The following is a 16,153-nucleotide window of genomic DNA, read 5'->3' as shown; positions in this document are numbered from 1 at the left end:
GAAGAAAGCAGGATCAGGATGCTAAACTGGATGATCAGTTAGGGACACAGTAACTCTATCTGAAAGGGTTATATTTCTACCAAGTAACAAAGAAACAGGAAATAGAAGCAGAAGGTGATTATTTGGCCTTTAAAGTGAGTTCATGACTGATCATTCAGTTCAGCATCCTGATCCTACTTTCTTCTCATGTCCATTGGTCCCTTTAGTCGTAAGAACTATATCAAACTCCCTCTTGAAAATATTCAATGTTTTGGCTCCAATTTATTTCTGTGACCACAGACTTACCATTCTCTGGGTGAAGAAATGTTTCCTTATCTCAGTCTTAAATGGCCTACTCTGTATCCTTAGACTGTGACCCCTGGTTCTGGACTCCCTGGTCATTGGGAACATCCTTCCTGTATTTACCTATCATTATTTTAAACTCCAGTGTAAATTTCCAGTATCCTCAGTGCTGCCACCCCAGGAAATCAGTCTAGTAAATCTTTGTTAGACTCCCTCCATAGCCAGAACATCCTTCCTCAGATAAGGAGATTAAAACTACACACCATATTCCAAGTGTGGTCAGGCCAAGGTCCTGTAAAATTGAAGCAAGACTTCCCTATTCTTTCACTTGAATCCTTTCACTGTGAAGACCAGTATGTTTACTTTCAGCAACTGATATACAAGGGCACCCTGGTGTTGTTGCAGCACCCCCTTTTCCAATCTACTGTGCTTACTGTTTTTACAAACGAAGTAGATAACCTCAAGTTTATCCACATTATGCTCCATCTATCATTCACTTGCTCATTCACTCAACTGCTCTAAGTCACACTGGAACACCCCTGCTCCCTCGTCACAGTTCACCCTCCCACCCAGTTTTGTGTCATCTGCAAACAGGAAATGTTGGATATTAGAGACAGAAGCAGTTCCCTTCCAATCAGAGTTTTAACATATTGAACTCGCCTCCAGTGTTCAGTAAAGTGGAAGTAAAGTCCTTGGTGCTTTTTAATGCTCCACCACCCCTCACCCTCGCCCGAGGCCCACATTCGGCCTAATGTTTCAATCTTTCTCTCACGCACAATGAGGAGTTACACAACTGAACAGCCGGTACTATTTCGTGACCTTTGTCCTCGTCTGTGGCCTCTGTGACTGGGATGTGGTGTCATCTGCAGATGCACTAACATTTAAGGATGTCTGTTGCCAGTAATTTACATCATCAGGACCATACACACATGTACAGGTGAGCATTTTGATGGCCATCTCTGAGTTTATGCTAACCACTTCACAAAAAAGGCATATCGTTCTAAACACTGGGGAAAATTGTATCAAATTATTCTTTTATTTGTTGATTTGTTTTACAATCGGCACTGTAAGCATTATCTAAGGTGAAACCCAAGTCATTGAAAGTGAATGAATAGCCAGGAAAACAAATGAACAGATGAATTAGAGGCAGAGGTCAGCCATAAGACCCTCTCCAGCCTGCTCTGCCATTCAGTAAAATCAAGGTTTATGTGACTGTGGCCTCAACACCATATTGTCACCTCAGTGATTTTTGAACCCCTTATTAGTCAAGAGTATCCAACCCTGTCTCAAAATAGATTAAATCTGAGAGATCCAAAGACTTGAGAACCTACTGAGAGAAAAAAAGTTCTCTTTTCCATCTTAAACAGAAGAACTCTTCATTTTAAACTGTGTGCTCTGGTTTTTGACTCGCCTTTAAGGGGAAGCATTGGTTTCAAATCACCTTATAAGATTCTGAGAGAATTTGACCTGTCTCAAAACACCACTATTTATTCTTCTAGACTCCAATGGATTCAGGTCAGCCAGCCCATCCTTTCCTCATAAAATAATTTCCCCTCTTCCCCCCCATTTCCAGGTGTCAGTTGAGTGAAACTTCTCTGAGCTGCCTCTAACATATTTACGTTGTTTTTTAACATAAAGAGACCAAAGCTATATACAGTACATTGAATGTGGCCTCAGCGGAGTTCTATACAACTGCCATAAAATATTCCTCTTTTTATATTCCATTCCCTTGCAATAAATGGCAATATTCCATTTGACTTGCAAATTAGTTGAGGTACCTGCGTACTAATGTTGTGATTCATGTGCCAGAACATACATATCCCACTCAGAGCTCTGAAATCTGTCTCTATTTAAATAATGCACTGTTTTTCTATTCTTCCTGCCAAAATGTACAATTCCACATGTTTCTGCATTTTCCTGCATCTGCCAAATGTTTGTCTACTCATTAAATCTATCTATATCCATTTGTAGATTCCTTATGTCATCAACACAACTTGCTTTCCTCCCTAACTTTGTGTCATCAGCATTTCATTCTGTAGTGTGGAGTCTAGGGTATAGTTATTAGTTAACTGATGAACAAAGCGCATTGAATGCCTTCCTCACTATTGTATGCTGAACCCTGGTCCAGTTGAGAACCAAGCCTCTTTAGCATACATATGGTGAACTGAAAGTGTAAAATGGGAAGACGTAATTTCAGGAGGCACAAAAGGGCAATCGGTCTAAAAGAATGTTGGGGTGCTCAAAGTGGCAATACCCATAGTATTCCCATGGAAATGTGAGATGCCTCTGAAGCTAACACACCCACATATGCTCACACATTCATGGGTAACTCATTTTACAGAGTTTGCAATGGAGTGATCATTGTATTCATTGGTCATCCTGCTATTAAATTGACATTATTTTTACCTTAGAAATTTCACTATCCTGAGTAATGTTCAAAAATTCCAAGTGAGTTAAAAATCATAGAAGATGAAAGCAGTGAAGTTAGTTTGAAGAACATTAGCTCAAGCTGATAACGGACCTTCTTGACCTGCAATCTTCTTCCCGACCTCTCCGCCCCCACCCCCTCTCTGGCCTATCACCCTCACCTTAACCTCCTTCCACCTATCGCATTCCCAATGCCCCTCCCCCAAGTCCCTCCTCCCTACCTTTTATCTTAGCCTGCTTGGCACACCTTCCTCATTTCTGAAGAAGGGCTTATGCCCGAAACGTCGATTCTCCTGCTCCTTTGATGCTGCCTGACCTGCTGCGCTTTTCCAGCCACATTTTTCAGCTCTGATCTCCAGCATCTGTAGTCCTCACTTTCTCCAAGCTGATAACACACAACATCTCAGCTACAGTGACAGGACATGTTGAGAAACTATTTCAGAAATGGAATAAGGCTGATGGTGTAATTACTGATCTTTTATCTTTTCTTCAATGGAATGTTGGCTTACTTCAATAGACTCCATTTTCCTGTTTACAGAAAGAACAAGAATCACACTGTTTGGTCTTTTCAGCATATTCATTAAATTGTCTACAATTACTAACAAATATAATTTCCTGTTATTGATGCCTGTTAGAAAACAGTACAAGAAAAGAAATGAAGAGAATCTGGAAATTTGTCATCTTAAGAACACTGTGTCTACATGATTTTACTGTAGGAAAATACAAAACGTGCCATTATAGCAATCAAAATATCAAAACTAAGAGCAGGAATCGGCCCTTCAACCCTTCAAGCCTGCTCCGCCATTCAATATGATCATGGTCCTCTAGAACAACGCCACATTCCCACTTTATCTACATACTCCTTGATGCCTTTAAATATCTGAAAATGTATCTATCTTTGTCTTGAATACACTGAGTGACCTGGCCTCCAGAACCTTCTGTCATAGTGAATTCTATAGATTGACCACCCTCTGAAATAAGACGTTTCTCATTTCCACATTTTTCCACATCTTTTATTATATCACAATTTAATTAATATTCTAGTTGATAACCTTTAATTGATAACCTTTCTGGTTTTCATACCAAAGTGTTAAACTTCACATTTATCCATGTTATACTACATTTGCCAGATGTTTGCTCATACACTGACCATGTTTAGATTACCCTGAAGCCTCCTTGTATCATCCTCACAACTCACAATCCCATCTAGTTTGAGTTATCAGCAAACTTGGAAATATTTCATTTGGTTCCCTCATTCAAGTAATTTATAAATGGGGTCCAAGAACAGAACCTTATGACACAGCACTAGATACAGCCTAGCTTTCAAAAAAAGACTCAGTTATTACCACCCTGTTTCTTGTCTGTGAACCAATTCTCAATCCATGCTGGTTTCAATATATAGGTCCTTACAGTAGCATTTCATAATCTATACAAATATTTTAAAATTTGAGTATATGATTTCAGGAGGAGAAAATACAGGCACATTCAATTGCTCTCCTAATCACTCCGACATAGCTGATTGCTAAATGTGACCTTTAGATGCACATCAACATCACAGAAATAGAATAGGGCACATTTTAAGCAGGCAGTTCTTTGATTTCATTGAAAATACTTTTTTAATTAAAAAAAAACTTTGATTCCTGACAATAATTAGATGTTCTTCTTTTGCCCCATTTTTTGGAATGCAATATGTGCATGCACTTTGAATGTTATCCTGTGGTGGGTCATTAAATATTTATTTGTGCCATACAATCTGCCATAGCCTGATTATACATGCTGTCACTTATTCTCTGCCTACTTTTCAACAAACTATTATTAATGTTTATGTTTTTCTTTGGAAATGTGCATGCAAGCTTCTTGTAATTTTTCATTAGTAACAGACAGCAGTTATGCTGTGACTGGTTGGACTTTGAAAGCAGATTCATTGCTAATGCCTTCTTGACCCATGTGAACAGCTCAGTATGACAAGGTCTTCAGGCACGGCAACACAGGAGAAATTATGACAATGCATAAATTATATTCATTTGTGAGTTCCTGACTGCCTTCAGATATTGGGAAAGTGCAGATGAATATTCATCCCAATTAATTTTAACATAAGCTAAAATTAGTCAGGATGAATATTCATGTGCATTTTTCCAATATCTGAAGGTGTACAGAAACCCACAAATGAATGTAATTAGTTAAGATTTGAATAAATAATTCCCCTATATTCCCCATTTAGATGGATTCATTCTGACTATCAATTAGTTGATCCCGAAATCTTTCAATCTATTTTTTAAGCATGTTGATTTTATTCTGCTTAAAATTAAAGTTTAAAAAGCTGTTTGAAATGTACTTTGACATCAAAGACAGCTAATTCTCACGCGCTGCTCTGAAGGACACTGTTGCTAATAGTGAATATATTTGGATGTGAATACTATTAGGTGACGATATACTATTTTACATACATCCAGACTAACAGTGTAAAATGCAGCACTAATTTAAAGACAGAAAATTGCATGTGTATCCCTCCTTCATCCTCCTTTTTAACAGAAGTTATATTGCCTCAAACTAGCATATATCAATCTTCCATTAAGTCGATTGCTGGTTCGACTTGTATTCAATAAAATCAATGAATGGAGTAATTGGTGTCCACATTGGAAAAAAGCTTAATTTTATTGTTTGAAGCTTATAGAATCTGCTATCTATTTCAAAAACAATTTAACATCCACATTTTTTAGCATATCAAATTAGAGACTTAGAAAATGAGATTGTACTTGAGATTGCATAAATATTTGCAATAGGAATGAAATTTCATTTAAAAAGAATAAAGGCAAAGTTATTGCTTAGACTTCTAAAATTACACAAGGACATTTCATGCCTTGATGTTTTGTGGTGTAAGGTCCCACTTTGGGAAGGCAGGAGAGAGGAGGAGACACCTAAAGAAACAGGCTGCAGAGACTGGAAGCAGGCACCAGAGAAAAGTGTGAGGAGAAGGAAAATGTTTAAGAGTGACGTTACAGAAAATTCATCAATTCATTGGTTGTTGAGAAGCTGCTAAGGACTGTTTCAACAACTGTAATTTCAAAAAACATACATTTCTCAACTAGCGTAGGGAGAGAAAGAATATATATGCACAGGAGGTAGACCTGATTTGTATTTAAGGATGAAGAATTTTTACTTGCTTTAATCTCCATGTTTTAGTTAACAGTACAAAAGTAAGGTTAAAGTAATTAAAGTCATAGTAAGTAACTTGGCTTCCAATTTTAATGTATGGCAGGACAGTTCAGCTCAGCAGAATGCTAATCCTGTGGCACGTGGGAAGTTGTGGACACTTCTTGTGACCTCGACAAGCCAGTAAACAGGAAAGGTGACAGACTGCACAAGCTTGGGGTCTGGGTTTTAGAGCTCTAGCAGTGGCTAGAGTCATTGAATGTATCTATGTCACAGAGAACTATGTGGACAGCAGATTCAGAGAGGAATTGTGGGTTTTGCTAGTGCTGTTATGATTGGTTAAAACTAACTCAGCAGGTCTGTATGAACCAGGAGAGAATATTGGAATTTAATACCAGGTGTATGAAATTCTGGGAGATGTAGATAGCACTAAATTGGAGAACAGTAAGTTAATTGGTAGAGTGGAAGTAAAGGACAAATAAATGAAGTCTCAATTAAGGATAGATTGCACATTGAATGCATAGAGAATACTTAATTCACTTAGGGAGCTATAGGCACAATTTGTGTTGTGGAAACATGGTGTTGTGGCAATAATGAAGACATGACTTAAGGAAGTGCACATCTGCGTGTTAAAACTCCTGACTACAAAGTTTTCAGAAAAGATAGGAAAGGAGAAGAAGTAATGCAGCAGTATTTTAAGTTAAGGACAGCATAGAATCCCTACAGTGTGGAAACAGGCCCTTTGGCCCAATAGGTCCACACCGACCCTCCAAAGAGTAAGTCAGCCAGACACATTCCCCTGCCCTATTATCCTATATTTACCCCTGACTAATACACCTAACGTACACATCCCTGAACACTGTGGACAATTTAGCATGGCCAATTCACCCAACCTGCACATCTTTGGATTGTGGGAGGAAACCGGAGCACCTGGAGGAAACCCACACAGACACTGTGAGAATGTGCAAACTCCACACAGACAGTCACTAAGGCTGGAATCAAACTCGGGTTCCTGGTGCTGTGAGGCAGCAGTGCTGACCACTGAGCCACCGAGCCATAGAAGGTTCAAGAACAGAGCTAAGGAATAAGAAGGGTGCAGTTACAATGCTCGATGCAATACTTAGACCATCAAGTGGTAGAAAGGACATAGAATAACAAATCTGCTCAGAAATTATGGAGAGATGTAAATTTTGTAGACTATTTATAATGGGAGACTTTAATGAACTGTGTATCAGCTGGGATAGTATTAGGGGCAGTGGCACCACGTTAGTCAACCTCCAGTCTTTCGGCACCTCACTATTGATGATACAAATATTCTAGTAAGAGCCCAGCAATCACTTCCCTAGCTTCCCACAGAGTTCTAGAGTATATCTGATCAGGTCCTGGGGATTTATCGACTTTTATGCATTTCAAGACATCCAGCACTTCCTCTTCTGTAACATGGACAATTTTCAAGATGTCACCATCTATTTCCCTACATTCTGTATCTTCCATGTGCTTTTCTGCAGTAAATACTGATGCAAAATATTCTGCCCCAACTCCTGCGGTTCCACACGAAAGCTGCTTTGCTGATCTTTGAGGGGCCTTAATCTCTCCCTAGTTACCGTTTTGTCCTTAATGTATTTTTTAAAAACCCTTTGGATTCTCTTTAACTCTATTTGTCAAAGCTATCTCGTGTCCCCTTTTTGCCCTCTCTCTTAAGTATACTCCTATTGCCTTTATACCCTTCTAAGGATTCACTCGATCTATACTGCCTCTACCTGACATATGCTTCCTTCTTTCACTTAAACAACTCCTCAATCTTTTTAGTCATTCAGCATTCCCTATGCCTACCAACCTTTCTTTTCACCCTGACAGGAATATACTTTCTCTGGATTCTCATTATCTCATTTCTGAAGGCTTCCCATTTTCCAGCCGTCACTTTACCTGTGAACATCTGCGCCCAATTAGCTTTCGAAAGTTCTTGCCTAATACCATCAAAATTTGCCTTCCTCCAATTTAGAACTTCAACTTTTAGATCTGATATGTCCTTTTCCATCACTATTTTAAAACTAATAGAATTATGATCGCTGGCCCCAAAGTGCTCACTGACACCTCAGTCACCTGCCGTGCCTTATTTCCCAAGAGTAGGTCAAGCTTTGCACCTTCTCTTGTAGGTACATCCACATACTGAATCAGAAAATTGTCTTGTATACACTTAACAAATTGCTCTCCATCTAAACCCTTAACACTATGGCAGTGCCAGTCTATGTTTGGAAAGTTAAAATCCCCTACCATAACCACCCTATTATTCTTACAGATAGCCGAAATCTCCTTACATATTTGTTTCTCAGTTTCCCTCTGACTATTAGGGGGTCTATAATACATTCCCAATAAGATGATCATCCCTTCCTTATTTCTCAGTTCCACCCAAATAACTTCCCTGAATGTATTTCTGGGAATATCCTCCCTCAGTACAGCTGTAATGCTATCCCTGATCAAAAATGCCACTCCCTCTCCTCTCTTGCCTCCCTTTCTGTCTTTCCTGTAGCATTTGTATCCTGGAACATTAAGCTGCCAGTCCTGTCCATCCCTGAGCCATGTTTCTGTAATTGCTATGATATCCCAGTCACATGGTCTTAACCATGCCCTGTTAGGCCTCTTGCATTGAAATCAATGCAGTTTAATTTATCAGTCCTACCTTGTTCTCTGCTTTGTCCCTGCTTGCCCTGACTGTATGACTCGCCTTTGTTCTCAACTGTACCAGTCTCAAAATTGGAGGTGTAGTGGACAGAGATTACCTCAGATTACAATGGGATCTTGATCAGATGGGCCAATGGGCTGAGAAGTGACAGATGGAGTTTAATTTAGATAAATGCGAGATGTTGAATTTTGGGAAAACAAATCTAAGCAGGACTTATTCACTTAATGGTAATGTCCTCGGGAATGTTGCTGAACAAAGAGACCTTGGAGTGCAGGTTCATAGCGCCATGAAAGTGGAGTCACAAGTAGATAGGACAGTGAAGAATGCGTTTGGTACACTTTCCTTTATTGGTCAGAGTATTGAATACAGGAGTTTGGGAGGTCATATTGTGGCTGTACAGGACATTGGTTAGGCCACTGTTGGAATATTGCATTCAATTCTGGTCTCCTTGCTATCGGAAAGATTTTGTGAAACTTGAAAGGGTTCAGAAAAGATTTACAAGGATGTTGCCAGCGTTGGAGCATTTGAACTATAGGAACAGGTTGAATAGGCTAGGGGTGTTTTCCCTGGAGCATCGGAGGCTGAGGGGTGACATTTTAGAGGTTTATAAAATCATGACAGGCATGGATAGGATAAATAGACAAAGTATTTTCCCTGGAGTGGGGGAGTCCAGAACTAGAGGGCATAGGTTTAAGGTGAGAGGGGAAAGATATAAAAGAGACCCTAAGGGGCAACCTTTTCACTCAGAGGATGGTACGTGTATGGAATGAGCTGCCAGAGGAAATGATGGATGCTGCATACTGAAAAACTCAAGAGCTGGTGATCATTGTAACCCAAGCTTTGTTTTGGGGGCTGATGGGAAGCAGCAATCATAACTCAGTCCAACTCTATCCTTCCTTGACATAGGCACAAACCATTTTTACCATCAGGTTTGACAGGATGGGAAATTTGGCTGCTTTCTTTTCTCTAACTCAATGGACTGCTAAAGTCCATTGCTAACCCACCTAAGATCAGGGGGCTGAATATAGATCAGTGATCAAAGGTGGGATCATTTTTGGCTGTATTAATCAGTACTGTATTCAATGTATTATTTACCCACGGAATCCACAAGGGAAAATACTTTTTTATATTTCAAGGAAGTTCATTAATTAGGAAAGTAACTACTAGTTTTTGCACTTTCTGCTATTTAGGTATGACTTTGTAGAGGTGGAAGACATCTCTGACACAAACAGAATTATTCGTGGAAGGTGGTGTGGGAATAAAGAAGTTCCCCCAAAACTAATATCGAAAAGCAATAGACTAAGGATAACCTTTAAATCGGATGAATATTTTGTGGCCAAGCCTGGATTTCGCATTTATTACTCTCCAGTGGATGTGGTAAGTAATAGCCATTAGTAAATTTGTTACTTCAAATCACAGTTCTGAATCTTATTTTCATCAGTGATCCCTTCACTTCACAATTTGATTGCATGATATAGTTGAGATGGATGCTGTGGCGACACTGTTAATTTTATTATACTGCAGTCTGATGCTCAAATGCATCATATGGTAATATCATATCCAAAAGTATCCCATATAAACCATCCAGAGAAAACATTACAAGTCAAATTATTCTGTCTGTTCTCAATACTGTTAAAAAATTACCCATTCTCTCCTAATTCATTCTGAATCTGTTCGGCAATACATAAAAATCACAATATTGCATTTGTCTAGGATGGGGTTTGGAATTATTTTGACTATAATATGAAGTGTGGAAGTGTTTCATTTAAGAAAACCAAACAAAATTGATGAGTTGGAAGTATTCTGTCTTCAGAAGCCTGGGTGTAAAGTTTGAGAGAGTGGAAATAGAAATATTTTCTCAGAGAAAAATTAAAGGATTCAGATCGAAGAGGGTGAACGTTTAAAGAAAGGGGGTAGAAGGACTGTTTGAAGGAAATAGAAATATGAAATATAGAAAATTTCTGTCTTTCTGTTGTCCTAACACTGCTAACTGGTGATGTTTCGCTTCACAACAAATGTTAAAATTAACCTTGAAAGCATTTAAACCTCATGATTTTCTATGGCAGTAATTCCCAAAACCAATCAAGTTCTCATTGGGCAGAATTGTGTCTTCTTTAAAGATCAGTCCTGGTCCTGTTCTAGCTGCTGGCATGACCACAAAGATCTTCTCAGAGACAGCTAATTAAGAACCATCTCCAGGTGTACTATCTAATTGAGGAAGGCAAGTGGGTTCCTTTGATCCACCACCTCATCTTAGAACCTGTGTCATTGTAAGGGGCAGCAGCCACACCAGCACAGGTGGTTACTGCTGCTGTAAGAGACAAATGGACCATCACATCCATGTCCTGGTGTCCTCTGAAGAGGTGTCAAATCTATTTCAATGAGTGGGTCCCCAGCTGCAAGTGTGACCCATTGCATCTCCAGCTTGACCTCAAAGAACATTGAAGGCATGTTAATAATGCACAATTCTACTGCATAAACTTCTCCATTGACCCCCTAATCTGTTGCTAAATTAACTGATTGCTCAGCCAACACCAGTACATGATGAGCAGCAATTTGGTGCATAATTAAATAATTATGAAGACTAAAGCTTTTATTATTGTTCCCTGCTCCAAACTCTATATGTAGGGACCTACTCAATCTAAACAAATGTCTGAGATTAGATTGGACTGTTTTCACCCCTGAGATCATGATTGACACCAAGATGAGCTTTCAATTATATCACATCATCTCTGTAATGTGCCTAACTATGCCCTGCCTTTTATGTATTATTGTGCAGATTTGAAAAGAAAATGGTTTATTACTTTAAAGGCACAAAACAGATGTGTGTTGCTGATTGATACAAAAATTGATTATCAACTTTATCTGCAATTTATAGAAAATCAGAATATTAATTGACAAAGCAGGTCTACATTTATCAGATATTAGTAGTATCATTTTTTAAACTGGAATAAAGATAAGACCTATATTCCACCTTTTATGAGGAGAGAGGTAACTGCAATTGTTTATTCCCCTCTTTCCTATGGGCTCGATTGAGAGTTAATATATGGTTTTGGGGCAAGTCAGGGAACCATGTACTGAGGGTTTCAGACGTCCATGCAGGCTTGTCTAAGTATGATGCAGACAAGTCTGAGTTGACAGTCTCCATTGTGAGTTAATGAGAGGACAAGTGAATGGAGCTGACAGCCTGAGAAATGAGAATCCTACGGGATAACGGATGCCAAGCACTTCAGGAAAAGATTTGTACTTCTCCAGAAGAAAAGGTATCAAGGTTTCTCATAGAATATCTCTTGAAATACACAGGAATTTATGGAGAAGGTTAGCTTTGTAAATATAGAGGTTTAAATCACTTCATAGATATATCCATGGGTCTTTTTGAAAACTAAAATATGTTAATCAAATGCATTTCTCATGCAAAGAGCAACAAAAAATGTAAAACATACCATCCATGTTCCTCAGAATAATTACTTTGAAAGATGAATGTATGTCATGCTGCATGTCTTGGGTGAGCAAAACCAGTGACTTATACAGTGAGAGTGTTTACAACTAGCATTAACTGCTGTCAGCTTGTTTATGCTTTCTCATTTGATCCTGACACATGAAATAAGCAGGCAGTATTTTGTTGTAACAAGGAAATGCTAATGCTAAAATAATAGACGTTCTTCTCTGTAAGAAGATTGATTTATTAGAGTTTATAGAGAAGAATTTACTTATTTTATTTGCTTATCAAATTATTTATATCATGTCTTGAACACTAGATGTTGTTCCAAGACATTTCACAGGGCACAAAATTCAACGCCGAATCCATAAGGTGATATGTATTAGGACACTTGATCAAATGCTTGGCCAAACATTTAGGAGTATTTTAGGAAAAAGAGGAGGGATTTAGGCAATCCAGAGTTTAGGACCTAGACACCGAAGGCAATGGCAGCAATTGTGGAACTATTAGCACTGGCAAAAATTAGAATCGGGAAGGTTGAATATGGGAGGCAAGCTGGGCATGTATGAGAATAAAAATGTTCAGAGGCATAGACAAAGGCAAGAGAGAGGCTATCAATATTACAGAAGTGGAAATAGAGAGTTTTAATGATGGTGTGGCTATGTGGTAGCCCATCTCAAGGCACCACAGCTGCTGAAGCTGTGCTCCACCACATACAAGGCACAAATCCGGAATGTGATGGAATACTCTTCACTAGCCTCGATGAATGCAGCTCCAAAGCCATTCAAAAAGTTAAACATATCCAGGACAAAGCAGCTCACTTGACGATAAGCTGCTCACATACCTGCAACATTCATTCCCTCCAACACTGACGAATAGTGGCAGCAATGTGTACCACCTCTAAGATGCTCTGCAACAACTCACTATAACCCCTCCAGCAGCACCTTCCAAACTCATGACATCCACCACCTAGAAGGACAAGGACAGAAGGTGCATAGGAACATCACAACCTGCAAGTTCCTCTCAAAGTCTCATCCTTATATTACTGTCTCTTTACTAACACTGGGTCAATATCTGCAACTTTTACTTTATTTTTTCATGGGATGTAGGTGTCACTGTCTGGACCAGCATTTATTACCTATCTCTAATTACTCATTGAACTGAATAGCTTCCTAGGTGTATTCACTTGAGGATCACCCACATTGCTATAGGTCTGCAGTCTCATGTAGGCCAGAGCAGGTAAGGACAACAGATTTCCTTTCCTAAAGGACAATCTTTTTTAATTGACATTCAGCAATGGCTATATTGTTGCCATTAAGATACTTTACTTTTATCTCCAGATTTTTGCTCTACTGAATTCAAATTTTACCATCTGCCATGGTTAGATTTGAATCCATTTGAAAACATAACACCAGAGCATCAGCCTGGGTCTCTGGAGCACTAATCCATTGACATTACCACTGCATCACCACCTCCCATTTCCTAACAGCATGGACTGAGGTAGTTCAAGAAGAAGACCTACTGCTATTTTCTCAAGTGCAATTAGTACTGGGGAGAAAAGTGACGACGTAGCCAAAAATGCCTACGTCACACGGATTAATTAAAAAGAACTCTCTGGTTCAGTCTCTGACAGTTGTGAGGGAGACAGATGTAACTCAAGAATGGAGTTCATAGCAAGCACTAAAGACATTGGTTTAGGTTATCCCAATATTTAATTGGAGAACATTTCTGTTTGTCCTGAACTGGATGTGTGACAAGCAAATTAGTAACTGTGAATGATGGAGTAGTCGAGAGAGGTGATAGTGAGGAAGAACTCTGTGTCTTCAGTTTACAGTGAAAACTTTCATTTTCTTTGTTACCAATGTTGCCAATGGGCAATATATGATTGTGAAATAGGTGGACATGGAGGAGCAGGGTGCGTATATAAACCTTGAGTCAGGTGCATGTAGTGCCACCTAGCTAGATGACAGGGGTACGCATTGGAGGGGGAGCATGGTCACATGTGCCAAAGGCGGCATATGAGCTGAGAAGGTCAAAGAGACAACATTTACCATTGTCCCAGTTCCAATGAATACGATTTGTGATTTTGATAAGAGCCATTTGATAATAGTACCAGGGCTGAGATGCAAAAATGGTGTTCTGGGAAAGATGGCCCTGGTATCATCATGCCCAATGACTTTGGAAAGGAAAGTGGAGTTGAAGCTGGGATGATAGATTGCGAAAATGTTGCATAAAGAGTTAAAGTTTTGAGGAGCAGCTCGTACTGACAACTGACCTAAAGCAGAGAGGATCAGTATTACAAAACAGCATACATATGTTAAAGTATTCCATTATTTGCCCATTCAAGTGATACTGCTTTTATTTGCTTTCACTCCTGTTCAGGTTACTTACCCTTAAAGAAACCCAGCATCAGTGCCATGTCATTTATTGGATAATATACATTTTCTCATGCCTATTTTAATCAAATTCTGGTCATCCTTCTATTTGACAATGTTTACTATATATGTCATAACAAGCTTTCTTAATTAGACTCTATTGAAATGATTTATAGTCAGGCCAGATGTCAGATACAGAAAGACCACAAGATAAACTTTGTGCTCCTGGAATAGAACCTTAATCAATGTGGGTGGGATTTAGAGAATTGGTCATGAAAGTTATTTTGCAGTATGCTCATTTTAAAGACATAACAAGTACCTATAAGTAAACTGGGAGTGTCATGAACAGGGTACACTGATCTGCATGCATGATTCTTAAACTGTACTACAGTGAGAGAAGCCATACACCAGCAGTCTGCCAAAATTCGTTGTGTAAGTGGATAACCTTTAATCTCAGTCTGAATAAAAATTAGTTTAATATTGGAATAAATACCATCTGTCCATCACCACCCCGCCCTACCTTGTGTGTCTTCCCCCATTTACGTTCCATCCCAGATGACTCATCTTTCCTATGGCTGAGAGGAGGCAGATGATCTGTTCTCAGGAATAATGCCATTCCTGCATTGTCAGTCATAGACTCACCATACCCTCAAGTTTCTTTCCTTCACCCTGTGGGAGGTTTTCACATCAGCTCCAGATGGTCAAGTTTGGACTGGAGTTCATCATATGAAAAATGATGTGGGAAAACACATCATGTAATTTTCTGGAAATGTCTTTTGGCATTACTCAAGGTCATTTGTAAAATACTGTTCTATGTAGCATTGTTATCAAAGCAACAGATGTACATGCAATTTAACTTATTAAAAATATTTTGGGTATTTTAGCTTTAGTTTCAGCTTTAGCTTTCATATTTGCCTATCAGTTACCTTGACATAAAGGTATGTGTTTGTAGTTCATTTTATCCATTAACCAGATGCACAAATAATAACCTAAATGACTGATGGATAGGAAGTGCACTTTTGTGCTAGCTTGAGAGGAGAAAACATTACATAGAATGCACAACATTTGGCTGAAATGGCTCAATCCAGTGTTCACGCCTCACAAAAGCATTTGACCACTTGTCTTTGTTCAATCCTATCAGCATTTCATTCTATACTTTTTAAAATACATCTATGTTATTCACTTCAAACACTCCTCGTGACAACGGATTCCATACTTGAGTCACTCTCTGAGTAAATGTTTTCTTGAACACCCTATTGGATTTATTGCTGAATATCTTACATGAATGCTCACTTGTGTTTACCTCCCTCATTACTAAAAACATTTCATCACATTTAATCTGTGAAATGCTTTTGTAACTTTAAAGTCCTCTAACAAGCCACCCCTTAGGCTTTTTCAGAAAGATTTGGCCTCTCTTTCCTGTTGGATATGACCTCTGAGTTCTGGTATCATATTTGCAAAATTTTTGCATCTTCTCCAGATTTTCTAATTCTGCTTGAAGAAATCATCATTTGAAGTGTGCCCTGTACTTCCATGTGTGATCTGACCAAGGTCTAACCAAGTTCAAAATAACTTCCCCACTTTTCAGTTTAATCCTTATACAAATAATCCTTTGTGCTATCTTTGCCTTTTCATTTGGAATTAAGCTGTGTTGCTTCTTTAATGATTTTGTGTGTCTGCACTCCGAGATCCCCTTGCACTTCTGTCTCATTTTTATTTCCAAGGACTAAGCAATCTCCTTATTCATCCAACCTTAATACACCACCTCATATTTATCTAAGTGGAATTACACAA

At 38.8% G+C, this 16,153-nt stretch overlaps 1 protein-coding gene across 2 annotated transcripts in view; it reads left to right on the top strand.

Annotated features, from left to right (window-relative positions):
• The window catches only part of pdgfd (platelet derived growth factor d), a 180,717-nt gene that overhangs the window by 111,976 nt on the left and 52,588 nt on the right, over positions 1 to 16,153 (top strand). For both annotated transcript variants that reach the window (XM_043691812.2, XM_043691811.2), the window contains exon 3: positions 9,736 to 9,922. In XM_043691812.2, coding sequence (XP_043547747.1) covers positions 9,736 to 9,922 — 187 coding nt within the window. The remainder of the gene's footprint in view (positions 1 to 9,735; positions 9,923 to 16,153) is intronic.

The sequence above is a fragment of the Chiloscyllium plagiosum genome, unplaced genomic scaffold (genome assembly GCF_037043375.1).
Source record: "Chiloscyllium plagiosum isolate Xiang-an unplaced genomic scaffold, Cpla_swu_hap1 HiC_scaffold_6, whole genome shotgun sequence".
NCBI lineage: Eukaryota > Metazoa > Chordata > Chondrichthyes > Orectolobiformes > Hemiscylliidae > Chiloscyllium > Chiloscyllium plagiosum.
Note: the sequence above shows the minus strand (reverse complement) of the source record. Positions and strands in the feature narration are given on the sequence as shown.